Raw genomic sequence first — 21,577 nt, forward strand, 5'->3', positions numbered from 1 at the left:
TGATAATAAATTTAGAAATTTCCTTCCGACCAGAAAATTGGCACGTCTCATAGTACTGCATTGTTAAAACTCGACCTGTCCCCGGCAGGTTCCAAGGTTCGGAGCTTGGAATATTGAAGCTTTATTCACTCTGTATAACGGACTGTAGAAATATCGGCGGTGCCCTGGTGAAAATAAATTAGCAAGGACATTTGAATAGGTTCAAGTTGTTCTTTATTGTGCGTCTCAAGCTACCTGGGCACAAGAAAAAGGAAAAGGAAACTAGTGAAATTACGCTTCTGCGATTGGAGCAATCAGCCAGCCCTTGACGACTCGTTGCATCACCTTGCATATGAGCCAGCTATTACTGGCTTTTCCCAAAACCCCCCTCCATGGTCCTGGGAATTTTCTTCTCTGCATCCACGTTTTTGTTCGAATCATCAACCCTGTTTTTGATAGTTGGCGGCTCTCATCCCTTGCCAAAGAACAATCGCGAGAAATAAATTCCATGATGTCGTCACTGCATCCTTTGACAGCGGATATTAGATGGACACCCGATATTGGCTTGACCCCACCTGACAGATGGCTTCCCGGCTCGCTTGTATTTGGGGAAGATCTCGAAGCTTCACAGGACTGTGCAAAGATAAGTCTTTTGTATATCCTGGAAACAGCCGATATGATAAGCGAAATATCCCCTCGCGACTCGCACATGATCCGCTATAGGGAGTGGATAATGTCCGAAGCTTCGTATATCCGACAAGGCCACCATGATCTCTTCGGTAAAGGCAAAATATGGGCTCGAGCAAAGTCCGAGGAACGGCGAGAAAAGATCAGACAGCTTTCCTCGCGATGGGAAGATAATAACAAATATAACGGATGGCATTCGTGTGCGATTGCAATTTTGGAAAACTGCATTGATCTGATGAATGGTACCCAAAGTTCATTAGATCTACTGCTTCATGAAAAAAGGCTTGAGAGGCTTTATACATCAGCCGGCGTCCCGGCTCGCTGGAGCCAAGTAATGAAACTCATGGGTCTTACAAACCCTAGAATGCGCATTCTGGAGATTGGCGGTGGAACTGGCGCCTATACTCGGAAGGCACTTGAAGACCTTCAATCCTCTGAGGGTGTGCATCTGTATTCCAAATATGTCTTTTCAGATATATCCCCAGGACTCACAGATGCAGCGCAAGAAGAATTCGGTTCCAAGAGGAATGTCGAGTTCAAGGTCTTGGACATCTCTCAAGAAGTCGAAAATCAAGGATTCCAACCACATTCTTATGATCTTGTGATTGCTTCCAATGTTGGTCTCTCTATATTTCACTTCCCTATATCCATCGTTTACTGATCTTCTAGGTTCTTCATGCAACCCCGTCACTCAAGGAGTCGTTGCAGAACGTCTCTAAGCTTCTGGCACCAACTGGGAAATTCATATTGCATGAGTTGTCGCCCGAAAGTCCCGCTATTAACTACGCCATGGTAAGTAAATCCCCTCGAGTTGCTGGAAATACTTTGTGCGTAACTAATTCATGCGAAGGGTATACTACCCGATTGGTGGATTGGTGTAAACGACGATCGCGCTAATGTGCCATATGTTTCCCCCGATCGGTGGGACTTTGAGCTTCGTGCTGCCGGGTTCACAGGCAACGAAGCGTACTCTTACGACCTTGAACCGCCCTTTCACTTCAGCCACACAATGATGTCAGGAATTGCACGGCAAACGCAATTTCAACGTGTGAGTCTAGTTGCAAGCGACCCTCATTCCCCGTGGATCTCTCAAGTTGCCTCTCGTTTTCGAGAGAATGGCTACTCTGTCAACATGAGTACATTGAATGAAAAGCCATCGGATGGCGATGACTTTGTATTCTTACTGGATCTAGATGAGCCGTTTTTGTATAACATTGAGGAGGAGACATTCCATTTCCTTCGGGATTTCATGCTTTGTATTACTGGGCGGGGCCTCTGGGTGACACATTCGACACAGCAGAGCTGTCAAGATCCACGCTACGGACTTATACATGGACTTGTCCGTACACTGAGGGTCGAAAACGAGCTGGATCTTTCAACATTTGAAACTGACGTATTCGATGATGATTCCTCTCGCGCCCTATACCGAGTGCTTGACAAGATTAAATGCTCACGCGATGTCGAGGAGCTGTATCCAGATTATGAGTTCTCCTACCAGGATCGAGTGACCCATACTGGTCGATGTCACTGGGCTCCTCCAAGCGAGACTAAAAACCATATACCCATCATGGACAACGAAGGACTTATAAAGCTGAATATAGGGACTTACGGCCTGATCGACACGCTGCAATGGTCTCGGGTTGCGGAGTCAAAGCTCGGTGGCGACGAAGTAGAGGTCGAGGTTCGATATGTCGGCTTAAACTTCCGGGTATCTTGATCATTTCTTCTTCAAGTTCGATGACTGCACAAAACTAACTACTTCAAAGGATACTTTGGTAGCTCTAGGTCTCGTCGGTGATAAAAAAGAGCTCGGGCTCGAGGGCAGCGGCATAATACGACGAGTTGGGTCCAAAGTTGAAGGGTTTGTTCCGGGGGACAGAGTCATCACCTTTTACCCTGGGCATTTCCAATCCAGAATCATCACAACACCTACTTGCTGCTTTAAAGTGCCAGACAGCATTGCGCTAGACCAAGCGGCGACTATGCCTAGCATATACGCCACTGCAGTTTATTCGTTGATCGAAGTCTGCGCCTTGGAGAAGGGAGAGGTGAGGACTTTTTCCAAGGCCATTGAGCCAGCCCAGGCTGATCTTTCTCGATAGACCGTTTTAATTCATTCCGCCTGCGGAGGAGTTGGGTTTGCATCAATTCAAATTTGCCAGCTCCTTGGTGCAGAGGTACATGATTTTTCCAACTCCTTGACGTTCAGAGCTAATATCGATGTAGGTATTTGCAACGGTGGGAAATGATGAAGAAGTGGAGCACCTCATGACTCGCTTCTTCATACCACGCAATCGAATTTTCAATTCTAAGTCGAAGGAATTCCAGCCACAGATCCTGCGAGAGACATATGGACGAGGCGTTGATATTATTATCAACTCGCTGGCGGGAGAGCTTCTTCACGCATCGTGGGGACATGTTGCCAAGCGTGGAAAGATGATTGAGCTTGGCGAGAAGGATTTCAGTACGAATGGAATGCTTAGCACGGGACCATTTGCTGGTAGCCGGGCCTTCTCCGGTGTAGATATCCTATCTCTGTGTGAGGAAGACCCCGAATACTTCAGAGACCTCTTTTCACAAGCTGTGGACTGGGCCCTGGAGGGTAAAATTCAGCCTATCCAACCAATGAGGGTGTTTTCTGCGACTGAGATACAGGACGCTTTCCGATACATGCAGCAGGGTTTTCACACGGGCAAGATCTTGATTGAGCTTCCATCTAGCTCCGATAATATGAAATTCGCGCAAAACAAGCAGAATGCCAGATTTTCGCCACAGAGGTCATATCTCCTAGTCGGTGGTCTTGGAGGCTTAGGCCGTTCTGTTTCGACATGGATGGTTGAAAATGGCGCACGTCACATAGTCTATTTATCACGGACCGCAGGAGAATCAGAAGAATACCAATCGTTCCTCGAGAAGCTAAGGATGCAGGGCGCCCATCCTATCTGTGTTGTGGGGGATGTTTCACGTCGTATTGACGTTGAGCATGCTGTTTCGAAGTGCACGAAGCCACTCGCCGGGATACTTCAAATGTCCATGAACCTTAGTGTGAGTGTCATTCCTACTAGTGCTCGCCCCGTGGATCCTGACAATATCATCTCCTGAACAGGGTCGGACTTTCAGCGAAATGACTTTTGAAGAATGGAGAAACTCCCTTGCCCCGAAGGTCGAAGGGGCATTTAACGTTCACCATGCGACGACAGATGAAAAACTGGATTTCTTTGTCGTCTTTAGCTCCACTGTGGGAGTAGGTGGAAACAAGGCTCAAGCTAATTATGCTGCCGCAAACACCTTTTTAGACAGCTTTGCCTTGTATCGCCGGAATTTGGGCCTTCCATGCTCATCCCTTGCACTTGGTGCTGGAGAGGATACCGGTCTCGTCGGTCGCAATATGGACATTTTAGAAATGATCCACTCGCAGGGAAATCACCTTTCAAGTGAAGCAGAAGTCATGAGAGGACTCGAAATTGCCATTTCTCGTTCCCGATCGAGCATCACGAGCCCTACCATCATTGGGATGACGAATACTGAGCCGACTTCCGATCCTCAAGCTCGCATGTCTTGGAATCGAGACATCCGTTTCTCCCTCTATGACAGCAAGGAGGCAGTAGATTCTGCACGCGCGTAAGCATCAGACGAATGACTGTGAGCACTGTTGGTCGATTGACGAACAGGAAACCAGACTTGCATCTGCGGAGAGCTAGCCAAGCTAGTCACACAGGACATGCTAAATACACAGGATCTCGACGACAATCAAGTTGCCAAGATTCAAGTTGCCATTGAGTCTCCAATGTCCATCGAGATCCGGGGGTGACCCCGTCGCAATTTGAGTCTAGAGATTAGCCTGGCTGAAATTACCAAAGCGGGGACTGTCGGAATTCTCCGCAACGTGGTGATAAAATATATTCGAGTAAATTAAGGGCTGCCCTGCCTAAGAACTTTCATCGTGCAGTGGGTGTTTCAAGCTTATTTTTTGTTTGAAGATTGAATAGAATGTGAAATATATCATGCCTATCTGCGCCATTTGTAACCTCGTCTGTAAAATCTACTCAGGGCAGACAGACAAAATGGCCCGGGTGTTTTGGCCCTCGAAGTTGACAAAGGCCCCGTGCAAGGATGAAAATCAGGGTCCAGTTTGACCATGCACACGCTAGTTCCACTTTTTAGGCAACGCCAGGTACAACCAGGCAAGGCTTCTTGCTAAGCGAGCAGCCGCCTGAACCAGAGGCTCAAAGCCAAGGCGCTAACAGGACTAGTAAATTGGCACTCAAACAATTAAAAGGAGGCGAGAGGTCGAGAGATTAATAAAATTTGCTCATAAATTTCTACAGAGAATCATGCCTAGTATGGACGATATGGACTTTGACGATTTTGATTCCGAATGCAGCAGCTCGGACACCCCGACGGAACCACCCGAGGCAGGGGCTCCGGCGCCAATTCTGGCTGCAGTGGAAGCCGAGTCTGTGGATACAGTGCGCAACTTGATCCCCACCACATCTCCAGCCGATCTTTCCGCGGCTCTGTGTCGATCGTGCGAAGAAGGGAAACTTGCTATCGCCGAGGAATTGCTGGAGAGTGGACAATGTGATCCAAATGCAGCATACCAAGATATTACTCCGCTTTTTCTTGCAGCCCATAATGCACACCCGACGCTTGTCGAGGTTCTTCTTCGACATGGGGCAGATGTCAACATCAAATCTAATCGTGGACGAAATAAGAGAAGACAACAAAAGCAGCTGCCACTTCATAGTGTGCCATGGTCTTTTAATCATCCTAGAATTCGCGATGGCCAAAATTTACTCCGCCGACGGGCGGTGCTTGAGTTGCTGCTCGATGCAGGCTGCAATATCAATTCGAAAGACGACGACCGGACATTGTTGTTGCAATGTATGCCCAATGACATCAAGCTTGCGCCCTTCCTCCTACGCCGTGGAGCGGACCCAGATGTCGCAGACCATCTTGGTCGAACAGCGCTGCATTTTTTCCACGATCCCCAGGATGAGCCGGATCTATTCAAGATGTTCATGGACCATGGAGCGCGTTTAGACCTCATTTTTCAACCGGATGGAACTGCAGCATTGCATGCCTTCGCGTCAAACCATGACCTAGGTGATCTTTCCATGTTCAAGCCGTATGTTCCAGATTGGAATATTACTACCTCCGACGGCGACACGGTTCTGCACATCGCTGTCGAAAAGCACAGGCCTGGAGATCCCACGGTTCCAGCACTTTTAGCTCTCGGTATGAGCCCAGCCCAGAGGAATCATAAGGGTCAGCAAGCTATCCACAAAGTTGATACTTCATACTCCGACTGTGAGGAAATCCTGGACATATTATGTGCTGCGGACTCGGATCTGGAGGCAAAAGACTCCCGCGGGAATACCCTTCTCACAAGCGCCGTCTGTGGCCCAAACAGCGGATTTCACAGTGAAACTTTAGTCCCCTCTCTGATCAACCGTGGAGCAAATATAAATGCTCAAGACTACAAGGGAAACGGGGTCCTTTCCAATCTGATCGGCTCTTTCGGATTCCAATCGAACCAACTGGATAATCTTATGAAGCTTGGAGCAGATCCCCTAATGCAAAACTACGCTGGACAGGATTTCCTACATCTTCTCGCGTCCGGCTACGCCGCAATCGACGAAGAGACAGCTTTTCTGACAATAATCAATCTCCTCGGTAACGGCCATTGCCCAACTGTCTGTGACTTTCAAGGGAGAACTGCCCTTCACGCACTTTGCAGCCACACGTCAGATCATCTTTTTGCGGCATCTCCTGTGAAAGGAAAATGCGCGATCGATCTTCTACTTGATGCAGGCCTAGATGCAGCATTAAATATGCCTGATTATCAGGGTGTTCGACCAATTCATCTCGCAGCCACCACATCGGAGATTCTAGTCGGCAAGCTGATCGCCAGAGGCGCCGACGCGGCGGTTACGACCAAAGATGGACGGAACTTGTTACACATCGCCGCAACTGCTCGTCAGAGTAATGTCGTCGGACTACTTTTGGACCATTATGCTTCGAACAACATGACCTCCATGGTGAATATGCAGTCTGATGATGGGCGGACCCCTCTTCACCTAGCCTGTCGTTCTGGAAGGCTAGAGACAGTGAACCTGCTTCTTAATCATGGAGCAGACACTCAAGTGAGAGATAAAAGCAAAAGATTACCAATAGACGCATGCTCTGAGTTCCTGGTCGAAAGTCGACTTTGGATTGCGAATGATGATCAGGAGAACATACTGAACAATGCTTTTGCGGCAGGCATCCTCGCGCAAGATAAAGAACGACCGCTAAGAGGTGATACTCGCCCTAACAGAGAGCCTTTTAATCCTAAGAAGATAGGATGGAAAGGTGAAATCACGTCTGAAGACTCGACCCTCGGAAGTGGGCGCATCGTGCGTGCATTGGCGTTGAAGGGGGGGTTCCAGGCCGCAGATATAACGGAAGGTGTTGGCTCTATTTTCCTTGCGCAAGATTCTGGAGATGAAGAAATGGCTGCCGAGCTGGTGAGAGCATCAAGGGAGTTGGGAATCAATATCGAAACATCGCTCCCATTCAGCACCGAATCTCTGCTACTTCGCTCACGGCATCTTTCCACTCTGCTGAAGCAGATATTTACCTCACCCTGCACTATGGACTTGGATCTTTTTCAACTGGTGATAGATGGCCACCATAATGAGCTTGCTGAGGCACTAGAAGAGAATCCCACTCTTGTTCGGGATGACTCTGACGGGGTCTTTCCGGATTTCCTATTTGCCTGTGCGCGATGGGGATATACCGACATATTTAGGAGGATTGGCAGTATCATGCCGGACAGTGACTGGATTGATGGGGGTCACGAAGTACTGGATGGCCCCCTAATCCCATACTTGCTAGCAGCTGCCGAGAGGCAGCTGCCGAACTTGGAATTGATCAAGGTCATCGTTGAAAAATTTGAAGCGGACGTCAATATTCGCTTCAATAATGACATGGTTTCCAAGCCTGAAATTTATTATCAGTCGCCCATGGCTGCTGCCCGTGCCTATAAGGATGGGGACACGATTCTTCATCATCTCGCTCAAGGCACACACTGGTGGTACGAAGGGGCTATCCGATATCTTCTCCAACACGGTGCTGATCCGAATGCGCGTAACGCCGAGGGAAAGACACCACTCTGTGTCGCAGTGAGCCGATCGGAGCTGGGAGGTCATCGACGATGGGAAATAGTCAACATCCTGCTCGAAGGTGGTGCCGATCCAAACATCGCAGCCACATGCGGTTTCACTCCACTCGCAATGTCTGCTCACAATAAAAGGGTGTTTCGCTTGTTGGTTGAACGTGGTGCTGTTCCATCTAGTGACCATCCCATGGAGCTGTTTCAGGCACTTTGTTCCTTTGATGAGGAAATTGTGTCCGATCTATTGGGCATTGGACTAGATGTCAATAACACGACTCTATCTTCCGCGCAGCCTCATTGGCATGCGCACAGGCTAGGAAAAGCGCCTTGGTCCAAGACTGAAGTCATCCGACCCCTTCACTACATCTCCATGCTCCCTTTCAACGAATCTCACTGTCGCGATCACTCGATACGCATGATTAAAATGCTCTTATCCAATGGTGCGGACTGTTTCCTTCCATGCGATGCGGACAAACTTATTCTTCACGAGATTTTCTCAGATGGCGGCATCATCAAACCCTGGCTTGACATGCCCGATATTGACCTTGAACGACGAGATCCTCGTGGCCGAACTCTGCTTTTATCTGCCGCACGTTGTCAATTAGGAGCCGATTCATATGCCTGTGTGATTCCGGTATTCCCATTCCGTGCTGGCAACATCATACATGAGCAATGGAAGGAAGGAGACGTTACCCGGCCGATGGCATTGTACAGAAAGGGTGCGGATCTAACAGCTATTGATAACTTCGGTAACACTGTGTTCCATCATATGGCCGGTTGTCAACCAAAAAATACTTTTGCGGCGATTGAATATCAGAGAACAGTCAGGCTTTTCATGGAGAGAGTCCCTGAATTTGAGAAGAGGGTAAATTTGGATGGCAAGACACCATTCGCTATTGCAAAGGAGCAAGGTGTTAAATGGGCTATGGACATATTTGAGGTGCAGGAAGAGCAGAACGCCAATTGAATTCTCCAGCGCTCCATAGCTGCAATCGACCCAATGTTTCTGACAGCCCTGGAGGTTTTATCGAGAATATCCCATCCCTCGGTGGAAGTTATTCTACGCATACGAATTGATTGACCCTACTTGTTTAGGGTACTGCGCATATCGCTCGTTAGGATACTCCTATAGGTAAGCTACTGGGAGACTGCTTCGATCTAGCGAAAGGCTTCAAGGCCGCTGCATGCAACTGCAGCAAGATTTTGAAGATCATTGTTAAAATCGCAAGATTACATGCGGCCACTCTATATTCAAACTTACCTGGGCGCTTACTACTCTTTCAATATAATTCACAATTCATTCTTCCACATACAGTGGTACAAAAGGCACCTAAATCACAACGCCTAGCCCAAAGCAAAAACTTCAAGCAGCACGCCTCTCCCTACCACTGATCAAATAAAGCGCAGCCCGCACATCAATAAGCGGATCATCCGAAGACTCAACACCCTGCACTCTCGGCACAGGATCAAAAATAACCCTCTTCTGCTCCGCATCATTATCCTCCCTCACACGATCAAGACTAATAGTCCCCAACGTGACAACCTTCCTACTCTCCGGCCACTGCACAGTGCAATTATCCGTAACATCGCCTTCCTCCGCAATCTGCGCCACAAGATCAAAAGTCGGCCCTAGAGGCAGTACCTCCTGAATCTGCTCATAAAGATACCCCGCCGCTAACCCCTCCACCTGATCGCCGTCCACATGCGCCGCACCACGTCGCGGCACAAATCGATACCGAATAAACGTCACCGTCCCATCAGCGGCGATCAGTTTGAACGCATTCACGCCGTAAAAGGTCTCTCTGGCGAAACTGACCGGGAATGGTTTCGGCGCTTCGACGAATTCTTTCGCGGACGGGTATGTCGCTAGATGGTCTGATATCGAGCCGTCTGCCAGTGCTTTGAAGAAGGCGAGGGCATCCGGACCGTCCTTTGCGGGGAAGAATGGCGTCGAGTGGGTTATTATATCGGTGTGTAGGCGTCGAGGTGATTCGGCGAGAACGAATCGTATAGCCAGGCCGCGCGGGTTGCCGTTGGGATTATTATCCGGGAGGTCTGGGAGACCTGTTGAGCTGGAGAAGCGGGCTAGGATGGGTGTTTCATTTTGGAAGTGGGGGGGCTGATGAGAGGGTTGATGCTTCTGGTGTTGGGGTGAATGATCCTTCTAGGAGGATCCCTTTTGCGTGTGCTGATTTTGCTTTTATTAGACAAATTTCATTATAGCTTCCGTGGGGCTTTATGATAGGATCTTTACCTGGTCTGAAGCCTGGATGAGGGCCGAAGAATTTATGGAGAGTGTCGACGAGTTGAGCGCCGACTTCAACGGTTGCCGGATCGGATGGGAGGGGCATTTTCAATTTTGTTTGGATATTAGTACCAAGAGGGTTGTTCAGAGCGAAGATGATTTAGTTATCCAATACGAAGTATCTGGTGACTTTATATTTGGAGCGATGATTTCCAAGGTTGGGGGCATCATATTGCGACATTCAAATGACATGGATATCGGACTTTTTGACGCAACGCACTAGTAGAGTCTGACCATCATGACGCAGGTAAGCAGCCATACAATATATACTCGACTGCGGCTTACTATAAGAGGACACTCATTGGCCAGAAGGGTGTTAGAGCGTTCGTTCTTCCGAGGACTGGGGACTGGCAAAGATGAGGGGCAAAGAAACAAAGAAAGATTAATAGCTAGTGTATTTGAAAATTGGTTGTATTCCAGCTCCAAAGAAACACAAAAAATTGAAAATACATTATCCTCAAGTACAATTCTGTGTACATAGACTGTCTTTCTTCTCTCGTGTCAGAATAGATTACATTAGCAGATCTAAATTGATCAAAATGTCCATCACCGCGATATCGACAATAGAGCTTATTGGTGATGAAATCAGAGCTAAGGCACGAATCTGGAATGACTGCAGAGAGAGCTACTATTTAGGTACAAAGGAATCCTGAGGACCAAGGCTTCTTTTCATCCGGGTGAGATTAAGCGAGCAAATGAACGAACCAAGAACGGCTATTCTTCCAACTCTCTAATGGATGATGATTATATCAATTCGGCATTTATTGCATCGTTTGCCTACTAATAGCGCATATTATAGTGATAACTTCTCACACTTTGTGGTTACTGAAAGAGATTGTCTCAACGAATTATCTTGAAGCGATGCCCGGGTACCGTTAAGAACCATACTGGTTGATTGGGAAGTCAAAGTAGCTTCAAATGAGTGACACGACGATATTATGTAACAAAGACCGAAAGCCACTTTTGTAACGGTCTACAGAACGATCATCAGACAGCCGATAAGAATCGCAGCTGCCAAAGAGCCCACACCAAGCCAGCCACTAACAAGAATACTAACCGGACTCACCATATGGGTAGCGGCACCTTTGGAGGTAGACGTTGCAGTGTTACTTCCTGCGGTTGACGATGCAGTACCGCCCGCCTGTTGAATGAGGTACTTGCAGTCGTTCGAAGAGCCATTCGGTACCTGGACTTTTGCCTTGCCGTCGAAGTCGCAAGCATCCTTTCTCTTATCCTGGCTGAGGTAGTAGCGGTTCATGACCTGGGAAAGCTGATCCTTGGGGCTGCAAACGCTGTAGGCGCCATAGCGACCGGCTGTAGCGTTGTGAGTGATGTCATCACAGATGGTCTTTCCGTAACCGCAGATCTGGCCAAAGAGAGTCCCATAATCTTTAAGGTCGACGTTATCTTTGACAACACATTCCAAGGTCTTCGCAATACAGTCACAGAGATCAGGGTTGGGAGACGGAGGTAGCGGGCTCGATTTCGCCAGCCAGTTGCTGTTGACGGTCGGGCATTCCTGCGCGGGGTTGGAAGGACTGTAGCTGGCCATGTTGACGCCGGTTGCTGTCGCACTTTTGATCTGGTTTGAAAGCGCCGTAAAGTCCTTTCCGGGCATTGCAGAATTACCTGATGCAGAGACGAGACCATAGTTGTCACCTCCATTGACATCAAAGTACATGTAGACAATTCCGCCGCTCCAAACATCGTTCATTTTGTCACTGTACAGGACGGGGATATCTTGGAAGCTTCGAGGGCCGCTGGTAACACATCCGTACTCGGAGAAGAAGATCGGGATGGAATAGTTCTTGTATTCATCGGTTCGCTCTTTGTAGCCGGACGAGGAGAACGTTTTGTCACCGCACCACTCGTAGATATTATACCCGTAGAAGTCGATAGCACTGTCCTGGTATCCACAGTTCAAGTAGGCCGACATGTCCTGGCGAATATCCCGCTGGTCGGTCGCTGCATAGCCGATACTGAGGGACTTGCGATAGCCCTTCTTCTTGATGTATGCTTTCATGTCTCGCGCCGCCGCCTTGACAAAAGCGACCGAAGCTGTCTGGTTGGGCTGGTTAACGACCTCGTTCCCAGCAAAGAATCCGATGACATTGTCGTATTTCTGCAGAGCATCTATCACAGACGTATATCGCTTGTATTGATCGACATTCCACGTGGGGTCGTCGGCCTTGATCGAATTATCCGGGGAAGAAAGGTCACTGATGACATAGATCCCGACATCGGCAAGCTTCTGCATGCAGTCATCGTGGTTCTTGGATGGGTCGATGGCATATGTACGGATGAGGTTGGTGCGTAGCTGTTGGAGGTAGACGATATCACGCTGACATTGGTCGCCGTTCGCGAGGGGATCGACGTAGGTTTCTTTGCTGGTCTCGCCTGTTCCCTGAGCGCCTCCACCACTGTAATTCTCTATCCACTCAAGGTCAGGATCTTATTTGAAGGTGGAACGAGTAATCTGGGTCCGACTCACCTTGATAGGCAATGCCTCGGATGAAACTGGTGAAAAATGTATGAGCACAGAGTCAGAAGATTTGGGATCCGCGGAGCTCACAACTCAGTGCCGTTATTGGAGTAAAAGAACTTGGAGCCCTATGGGACAGAATGTGTCAGATTCAGAGTCGATATCCTTAAATTTCCGGGGGGGGGTATTGTGCGGAGCAGTCACAGACCTTGATCTCGATATTGGGAACAGACGCAGCCGCGCATCCTGTCAAAAGGGAAAGTCCCACGATGCGAGGGAACGATATTCTCATGTTGAACTGAATAAAATTTAGATGTGAGAAGAACAGTTTCGGGAAATAGAAAAGAAAGAAACATGCAGAGATAGAGAGATGGAGAAACTGATTGAGGAAGAAGGCAGTTGCAGGCAGAAGTTGCCGTTGAGGAAGGGGCGTGACGAGGTCTATCATCCTCCACTACCTATGTATTCAAGTAGACTGTATACTATCCATGGATATACTGGAGATAGCTATCCGAAATCATAAAAGTACGCCAGTTTGAGAATTGAGAACCGCGATTAAAGAGGCTAGTTAATCGTATATTTAGGTAGGTCATAGTAGGTTATAGGTTTCCCTATGTCTAGCTTCCACACTATGGTAGGTATCCTAGGCTGCCAGTATAGGAGTATAGAATTAAATAAACGACTCAAGTTCTCCTATTTGCTTGTATAGGTGCCTGATATTTCTGCTCTGTATAGACTGTAAGAAATTAAGCCTGTTTTCAAGTTAGTTGGCGATTGTGAACAGTTCTTGGAGGTGGCTTTGTGCAAAGTCCCCTGTTTCAAACATGAGTAGCTAGCACAGGGCTTTCTGTAACAATCTCAATCAGTGCCATGATCGGAGCCGAACTCGAATAATAAGTCATTCATTGTTGACCATCCGAAAAAGGCCATGTTATTCCTTTAACACGGCATGGTGACAGATCACATTCCTCTCGGGGCCTACTCCCCAATACGAGACCTGCAGTCAGGGGGGTTAGCAAAACGAAGCACGCATACAAGCCCGACAACACGATACTGCCACTAGCAAGGCCCGTACCACATTGCCCAGCTTGGATGGGAGTATGCGAGCACTATGATTGGTTTTGTCTGGTTTGGTTTGGTTTCTTTCCAGGCAAAGCCTGCCGGATTTGTAAATTTGATTCTTACCCACCAGGCAAGATATCGCTTCTTGGCTATTCTATTCCAAGCCGAAAGAACTTGGAATATTTATCACAATTTCCCAGCCTTCGCATAATACCCGTGGAGAAGAAGAAATATGCCCCACTTTATCCAGCCAGTCCGGCTTCCCAATCTGCAAGTAGCCGCGATACGGCCTTTAACGAAACGGGCTTCGTGAGGAAGACATCCACCCCGGACCCCAGTGCTTTAACTTCATCGTTTGAGCTGCTGAGTCCAGTCAGAGCGATAATATTGGCTGGGGTGCAGCCACTGCGCTCTTTTTCAATCGTGCGGATCGCACGCGTCGCTTCGAACCCGTTCATTACGGGCATGGATATGTCCATGAAAATAAGGTCGTAGCCCGACGGCGCCTTTTCAAACTGGATGACGGCTTGTCCGCCGTCTTGTGCTGTGTCTACGTCCGTGATGTTACATTTTCTCATAAAGGTCCTCAGGAGTCGAAGGTTGATTTCATTGTCGTCGACCAGCAATACTCGCGGTTTGCTTTTTGAACCGGGTGAGGGCTCGATGGGGGCTGACTGCCTGGGTGGTGAAGTGGAGGACGCGGGAGAGGATTCATGAGGCATGGAAGAATCGCTTTCAGACTCGAGGCGATAGGACCCTGCTGTTTCTGGAGACTGGCTCGAACCGTTGCGTTTCAGAGAGTCTGTGGCGAAGCTAACGCAATCTGCTATAGGATTGGATAATTCAGCATCGGGCGAGTCCAGATTTTCAGACGAAATGGTAGAGCTCCCGGTTGATGGAGTCTGGTTTGAGAACCGGGGCCGCGTCGGGAGTACGAGTTCTCCTTCGGAGAGGTTCGGACATGGCGCAGGTGATACCAGAGACGCATTCTTTGGATAAAGCAAGTTCAAGATTCCTCTGGCAAGATTCTGCGGACCACATGGTCGCCGAATGATCACCATAGAGTCGGCAAGATGCGACCACTCTGTCCTGATATCGCTCGGGCTGCCTACACAACGGTGAAAAACAAGCATTTGCGGTAATGCATCACGTAGCTGCTGGAATCCCGCTGTTGATAAATCGCTGTCATTTGCAAGTAAAAGATCGATAGGTTCGTCCGCAGACCAAGGCACTAGCTTCATGCCATACCAGTCTGTGATATACCGGGCAATTGAAGACCAGAATGAATACTCGCCGACATGAGAAGGATCTATCCCCCATATCGCGGCACGTTTCTCGATCAAGTTCAGCTGGCGTAGTTGAAGGGGTGCTGTAAGTGGCTCTTGTTCCGGCTTATCGGCGCAAGGCGTCGACGAGAGACTTTTTTCTCCCACTGGGCGATCGAGGGGAATCGTCACTTTGACAGTAGTGCCTTCGCCGACTCGGCTTCTGATTCTGATGTTTCCATTGAGGGTTTTGACAATTTCGCGAACAATTGATAGACCGAGGCCAGTACCCACAGAAAGGGGGTCCTCCTGCGCAAATGGAGTGTAAAGACGAGTCTGAAGGAACTCGTTTGAGATTCCCTTACCTGTATCTGAAACAGTTAATGTCACTATATCTTCCAGGCCCTGACGCCGAGAACGGCCCTTTGAGTTCTCGGTCGCCTGGATCGAGACTGATATCTGGCCCTTTGGGGTATATTTCAGTGCGTTTCCGAGAAGATTCATGATTAGACGCCTCATTGAGCCGGGCGGGACGTTGTAAAACCAGTCATTATCACTGATATTGACAATGACCTCCACAGCTGAATTTGTGCCAAGTTGAATGTTCTTTAGCGATGACGTTGACAAAATGTGTGACTCGCCAATTGGATGGTTTGTTGGCGTTGTTGACTTTTGGATGTTGTAATGCCCCAAGCACACGCTATCCACAACGTCTTCCGTTAAGATGGCAACGTTGGTTGCCATAAGTGGGTCCATTCGCGCTGGGTGCCGGTCTGGGGCTCTAGGCCTCCATGGATCTTTTCTGCGTTTGTGCCTTTTTTTCTGTCTTTCCAAGGACAATATTTTGCTGAAATCCAAAACCTGGTTCATTGTATCCAAGAGAGTTCGGCCACAAGCATTTACCGTCTCGAGAAGTGATTCTTGAAAATCGTCCAAACGAGTAGACCCCAAGAACTCGACAGCGGCTAAAACACCATGTAATGGGCTGCGCAGTTCGTGAGATATGCTGCTGATAAAATCGCCCTTCTGGCGGTCTGCGACGGCTGATTCAATGCGGCTGTATTCGGTCATCACGGAAGAAGCGAAACCGAAAATGGCGCTGAGATCAATTGCTCGACTGAAAACTCGCGTCGACTGGGGAGTCCAGGAGAAACAGCCTGCGAGCCATCTCAGATTGGTAGCATTCCACAATGGAACAAACATGACCTGGTTCGCATCGGGGAAATAGGCTTTTAGTTTGCTGGCTTCTAGTACCCTGGAGCTTTGATTATATTTCCGAGCGGCTCCGAGGGACATCTCGTCTTCATCCGAGGTAGATAGGCTCCCGTCACGATGGAATGACCAGATACGCCCTTTGGGATAACGGCGAGATAATTGATTTAGAAAGTCCTGGTCAAGTTTAACAGCCGGGTGCAATAACTCAGAATCCGTCTGATATGAGAACGGGTCCTCTCTGGTCGACAGCGCAAGAACGGGGACAGAATTATTTGAATCAGTGGAGGACGAGTGGCTGTGGGGGCTTCCGTCTGGCAACTCATCGCCATTCTCCAAAAGCATCACACCCCCGGCACCGTCAAGGTCCAGACTTTGTCGTAAGAGGTTTGCGGCTCGCTGGAAAAGCCAATCGGCGTTGCTTGACACCATCGATCCGCTGTCGCTTTGTTTCGAGCTTTGTGAAGATGGAGCTGGGCTAACCGATATGTCATTGCCTGGCTCCGTGGTCGAGACTCGAGTCGAAGATCGTAGGTTGCCGTCTTTAAGCGACGCGTCATCGTTGTCAAACTCTGATGGGTAAGAATTGGAGCCTCGGGTTGGAGAATTCATAGATTGACTCCGTTCACGATATGGCGATGCATGTGAAGATGGACTGTAGCCTGAGCTATGCGAGCGAGAGGCGGGATCGTTATGGGTGAAGCTGGAATTCCCGTCCACGAAAAGACGGAGGCCATGCGATAACCGTAAGGCGCGGCGCCCTTCAATGGCCTGGCGGCTCATCTGTAGATACTCCATAACCACGGATGCCATCGTTCCAAGTATATCCTTCTCAACATCATCCAACCCGTCACGAGGTTCAGGATCTAATATGAACAAGCAGCCCAGATTGATGTTGTCATCGCTCGTCAGGGGCGTGCCGGCATAAAAGCGAGAGTGCAGCTCGCCTTGAACGAAGGGCAATTTCTGGAAGCGCTCCTCGCGGTCAAGGTCGTTGATAATAAGAAAAGGATATGTTCCTTCGTACTGTTCGTCCGATCGTACATTGACTGTCTCCTATTTGAAATAGATCGGTGTTAGGGGAATGTTCGGTGCATGCCAACGTCCATCGGTCTAGACGTACTTCACAAATGTTCCAAGAATTTGATAATATGGATGTTCCAGCAAACAGGCTGTCTCCCTTGTCACCAAATAATGTCGAACTTCCCACATTGGTCGTTCTCGTAGCTTCCGCCAATACATACTGAGTTTCGCGATTCAATATCCTGCGACGCGGTAAGTTAGACAAAGATCTCCATTGGATAAGGGGATCGCCATTGGATAAGGGAGAAAGTCACGTGATTATAGCACGCTGCGCATTCAGTCGCAGAGCTGCGAGCTGCGCCAGAGATGTCAAGGTCGTGTTTGGGCTGTAGAGAGGGCTGTCATCAATGGCGGTCGTCTCAGGCAGCCCCTCATCCACAGCTGAATCAACATTATCAACAGAATCTGCAGAGCTTGCAGAGCTTGCAGTTGATGATACGGCGATTGAAGTGCTCGCATGATCGACAAGGGGCCATGTCGAATTCAGTGCCGCTGGATTTTCTGGCTGGAAGTAACGATAAACCTCGCGGGTCTGCCTGTCTGCTTCATGGTCGCAAAGAGTCTGCTCAGTGAAATCGCTCATGCTTGGTGAGAACCCATGTGTTTTTAAATATGGATAACTGTGTAATGCAATGTGCTGCCTTTTTTTCAATTTCACAAAAAAGACGGAGAGGGGAGAATTTTGGGGGGAGGAGGGGGGGATGCACGTCAACACGGCTTGGAGGTCAAATGACGTGGGCTTCTCGACATGTGGCTTACTCGGTAACTAGTTTATGCCTCTAGTACTACTCCCAGCCCTCATTATGTTTGAATTTTGTGTATGTAGACATATTTCATTCTTCTCTTGCTACTAATCCTGTGCTCTAGGGCCTCGGCTTTACTAATCTCTAGGTTTATTAACGTAACGAACTGGATGGTTGTTAGTTACTCCGGATGATTGGCGTTGATGCCTTAGCCGGATGGCATCAACTCCGCCCCGTATGTACTTTTGTCTCTTTTTCAAGTTCTCTCCTCAATCTGATTACTTTCATTGTATGCTATCACATATTGCCTGCTCCTCGTATCTTCGTCTGCGAGTGCCTGATCTCCTCATAACTGACCTCTTGCTTTTGTACATGCGTTGCTTTGTGGTATACGTTGTTTTGTGGCGTGTGTTCATTTTCTCTCTGAATACCCCCTCTCTCTTTTCTTTTTGCTAATCTCTAGGATGTTTAGTACATGTGGCCTTGATTTGTACTACGCGTTGTTTTGACTTCTAGTATAGTCTATGACTAGTACTAGTAGTAGTAGTCGTTAGCGAGATATAGTATCCCAAAGCTGCGTTAGAAATACAGTGTTAGGAGATAGCGCATCTGAGGTCCAAAATAGTATTCAGACACGGCAGTATTACCAACTTCAAGTTCCAAGGCTTCTTATCCTTCCAAGGTCAAGTTACTGTCAAGATTTGAGAAAGTCACAGCAGAGGATTTGGTTGGGGTGTAGGCCTCAGGCCGCCAAAGACACTCACATCTTGCCTTCTTGGCCCTGTCTCTCTCTCTCTCTCTCTCTTTGATAGATATCCCCATACAAGCACCATTTCCTGGTTTCCACCCTCCACCAATTCCTTCATTGTGTCTCGAGGTCTACGCCTGGGCATGATATTCCGAAAAGTGTATGGAGATCTTCGAGTAATTCCCCATCCAACTGATCAACTGAACGTGTTGCTGATTTTAAGGCCACCACCCACCTGGGTCTCCGAGTGGTCTAATTGATGGCACGTATCCAGTGCCATGACCTGTCAACAAGCGGTGACCACCCTCGTGCAGTCTGCAGCTTAGTATCGAGCGGCCAATCATAAGGCCCGAGGCACTGCCAAGCAACATCTACTTGAATAGAAGACCTGGAGTCACGATGGTTAGTACCATCTCCACTAAATGAATCACCGTTCAGGCACGATATACCTAGGTACTCAACAGTCTACTCCGTACCTAGTAGAGAAAGACTACATGTATGGAGTAAACGAGCCGCTATTCAAACATCTCAAATCGCCCCCAACAAAGTGGAGTACACGTACAGCAAATCCGCGGCCGAAAGTAAACTGACCTCACGATATCCCAAACAAGACAAACCCAATCTCTACACGCTGCCCGCCCAACCAGCACAGCAAAGATAAACCCTTCAATCATGAGTCCACCTGCACTTAGACTTCCCGGAAACACCGCGACGGTTCTCAGCCGCTGGATTATTTTCCCTTTCAGCCCTAGCGCGTAGCCGCACGGATGGTAAGCTTACGCGCAAAGCGTTAAAGGGTCCACCTAGCGCCTGCCATTGGGTCCGTCGTTACGCAAAACGGATCCATTTAAAAGCTACTCTTGTCACTGTTTGGGTAGCTGGTGGGGACGATCGCGGTTTCGGGAAAGTGCACTGGGAACTTAAACGAGGCTGAGTACAGAGTTGCAAAGGATGTAGCCTGTGCTGATCGGAAAAACATGACCACGTTGTTTTGCGCGCTCAGGTTAGCCTTATGTGGACCGGGGTACAAAAGGGGAGCTTAAGCGCTCAAACCATCGGACCCTGGGAGCACGTCAGAGCTACTAGAGCAATTCGCAGATCATTTTATCCCGGCATTACTCGGAAGCATAGAGCCTATTTGCATTTATACCATTTATACGACAGGACACGATACGACACTAAGTTCAATTTCCAGTCTACGAAGTCAAAATGTCTCGAAATGTCGATAAACTGCCCATGCCGGCTGAAGTGAAGAAGATGAAAGTCGTCGTCGCAAGTGCTAGCCGGTAAGTATCCGTCCGAAATGAGGATGAGTATTTCTGAGGTCGGCAAAAGATGCTAACCAAAGTCTCCAAATAGAACAGGTACCCTCGGCCTCTACCGCGCAATGCAAATCCTAGGATACAACCCGTACCACATGTACGAATGCTGTCTCATACAAGGAACACCCCATATGAAGACTCTCCAAGAAGCTATCACCGCGCAGCACAACCGTTTCTCCGGAAAGCGGAAATTCGAGAAGCCGGATTTCGATCGGTGGTTGGGAGATTACGATGTATGTGGACAACTGCACCCTTTCACATCGATGCCCTTCTTTTTCCCCGCAGCACGCAGCCGAAGAACACAAATGAACTCGTTTCGCTGACAAGGCTTCATGAATAGTGTATTGTTGAGGTAGCAAGTTTCATCGGCCGAGACGCGATCAAGGCCTACGCCGCCGACCCAGATGTCAAATTCATCCTCACAGAACGAAGCCCGGCGAAATGGGCAAAGTCGGTTAACAATACCGCGGGAGTAATGGTACAAATGGCACACTCGCTCCCCATGGGTATTCTAAAGCACTTCAATGAATACTTGAGCATCTTTTTCTCGCTCAATGTTACGGTTTATGGTGCTTGGTCTGGTAGTACGCTTCCCGGGGAGGCGGATAATGAGCGATTGTTGAGGGAGTATTATGTCGACTAGTAAGTTCCAGTGCAAGAACAAATATATATGGATTGTGTGAGGATGAGAGTTATGACACTAATTTTAATGCCAATTTAGTATCAATATGGTCAAAGAGACTGTGCCTGCCAACCAGATCTGCGTGATTCAGCTCGAAGACGGACTCGATTGGTCTAAAATCTGTCCCTTTTTGGGAGTTCCTATTCCCAAGGAGGAGTATCCGGATCGCAATGAGCCAGATAAGTTTCAGGCGATGGTTAAGGAAGGGTTGCAGCCGCATGTTAATGCTGCATTTTTGAAGGTGGGTGCCTTGGTGGTGCCGGCTCTTGGAGTTGCGGGGTGGATGGCGATGAAGTATGGGCCTTCTGCCTTGAAGGCTGTTTCTTCGGCATTTGCTTAGTTCTTTTGTTAAGTTGGGTGTTTTGGTGGGATGAGTGGCGCGTCCTAGGTTTTTTCCGAGGTTTGATTTCTTAGAGATGGATTCAATAGGCGTTTGATAGCCGGGAGAATGGTGCAGTTAGAAACATGATTTATTAACCCGAGTTTCCCAATTCACTACTAGTATAATTTGTCGGCTTTTTAATTCTTCTTCTTTCTTTAGAAGCAACCCAAGTCCGCGATAACCATTCCAAACAAAAATACGCCTTGACCTTGTTGCTTGGACTTGAAGGGGCAATTTCCTCCTAATGGATCAGGCGCACACTATGAGAAAGGCCCGATGGAATCATGTTCTCTGTTTATACCCCTATTCAAAACATATGGGGATTTCAAGGGCTTAATTAGTCTATATATGGAATAGTACATCTTCGTATTGGGGCTCGAGAAAACTTCAAAGATATAAGTGGGGACACTGATTTCCGTCGGAAGTACACGTACCTCGCACCCGGATTACCTAGAGCCAATCAAAT

The 21,577-nt window shown here is 48.4% G+C and overlaps 6 protein-coding genes across 6 annotated transcripts; 3 read left to right on the top strand and 3 right to left on the bottom strand.

The window, feature by feature from the left end:
• Nucleotides 1-490: 490 nt before the first annotated feature.
• Nucleotides 491-4,477, top strand: N7533_011246 (uncharacterized protein; the record flags this gene model as incomplete). Its single annotated transcript, XM_057107896.1, is given in 8 exon segments — nt 491-1,318; nt 1,336-1,458; nt 1,517-2,374; nt 2,433-2,714; nt 2,769-2,843; nt 2,893-3,711; nt 3,773-4,270; nt 4,346-4,477. 8 exon segments carry the CDS (start codon nt 491-493, stop codon nt 4,475-4,477), a joined length of 3,615 nt encoding a protein of 1,204 aa, XP_056955274.1.
• Nucleotides 4,478-5,000: 523 nt separating this feature from the next.
• N7533_011247 (ankyrin repeat domain-containing protein) lies at nt 5,001-8,792 on the top strand (the record flags this gene model as incomplete). Its single annotated transcript, XM_057107897.1, has 1 exon — nt 5,001-8,792. One exon carries the CDS (start codon nt 5,001-5,003, stop codon nt 8,790-8,792), a length of 3,792 nt encoding a protein of 1,263 aa, XP_056955275.1.
• A 396-nt stretch (nt 8,793-9,188) lies between these two features.
• Nucleotides 9,189-10,176, bottom strand: N7533_011248 (heme-dependent catalase; the record flags this gene model as incomplete). Its single annotated transcript, XM_057107898.1, has 2 exons — nt 9,189-9,944; nt 10,129-10,176. 2 exons carry the CDS (start codon nt 10,174-10,176, stop codon nt 9,189-9,191), a joined length of 804 nt encoding a protein of 267 aa, XP_056955276.1.
• Nucleotides 10,177-11,103: 927 nt separating this feature from the next.
• On the bottom strand, nt 11,104-12,904 carry N7533_011249 (glycoside hydrolase family 72 protein; the record flags this gene model as incomplete). Its single annotated transcript, XM_057107899.1, has 4 exons — nt 11,104-12,560; nt 12,622-12,647; nt 12,703-12,740; nt 12,821-12,904. The coding sequence occupies 4 exons, from the start codon at nt 12,902-12,904 to the stop codon at nt 11,104-11,106; spliced, it is 1,605 nt and encodes a 534-aa protein (XP_056955277.1).
• Nucleotides 12,905-13,916: 1,012 nt separating this feature from the next.
• On the bottom strand, nt 13,917-17,817 carry N7533_011250 (GAF domain-containing hybrid sensor histidine kinase/response regulator; the record flags this gene model as incomplete). Its single annotated transcript, XM_057107900.1, has 3 exons — nt 13,917-17,207; nt 17,275-17,416; nt 17,489-17,817. 3 exons carry the CDS (start codon nt 17,815-17,817, stop codon nt 13,917-13,919), a joined length of 3,762 nt encoding a protein of 1,253 aa, XP_056955278.1.
• Nucleotides 17,818-19,934: 2,117 nt separating this feature from the next.
• On the top strand, nt 19,935-21,069 carry N7533_011251 (sulfotransferase family protein; the record flags this gene model as incomplete). The annotated part of the gene is made up of 4 exons (XM_057107901.1): nt 19,935-20,011; nt 20,085-20,280; nt 20,388-20,689; nt 20,769-21,069. 4 exons carry the CDS (start codon nt 19,935-19,937, stop codon nt 21,067-21,069), a joined length of 876 nt encoding a protein of 291 aa, XP_056955279.1.
• Between the last annotated feature and the right edge of the window lie 508 nt (nt 21,070-21,577).

Source organism: Penicillium manginii (assembly GCF_028828005.1).
Source record: "Penicillium manginii strain IBT 31320 chromosome Unknown utg000008l:1.0-3226943.0:1.0-3228205.0, whole genome shotgun sequence".
NCBI lineage: Eukaryota > Fungi > Ascomycota > Eurotiomycetes > Eurotiales > Aspergillaceae > Penicillium > Penicillium manginii.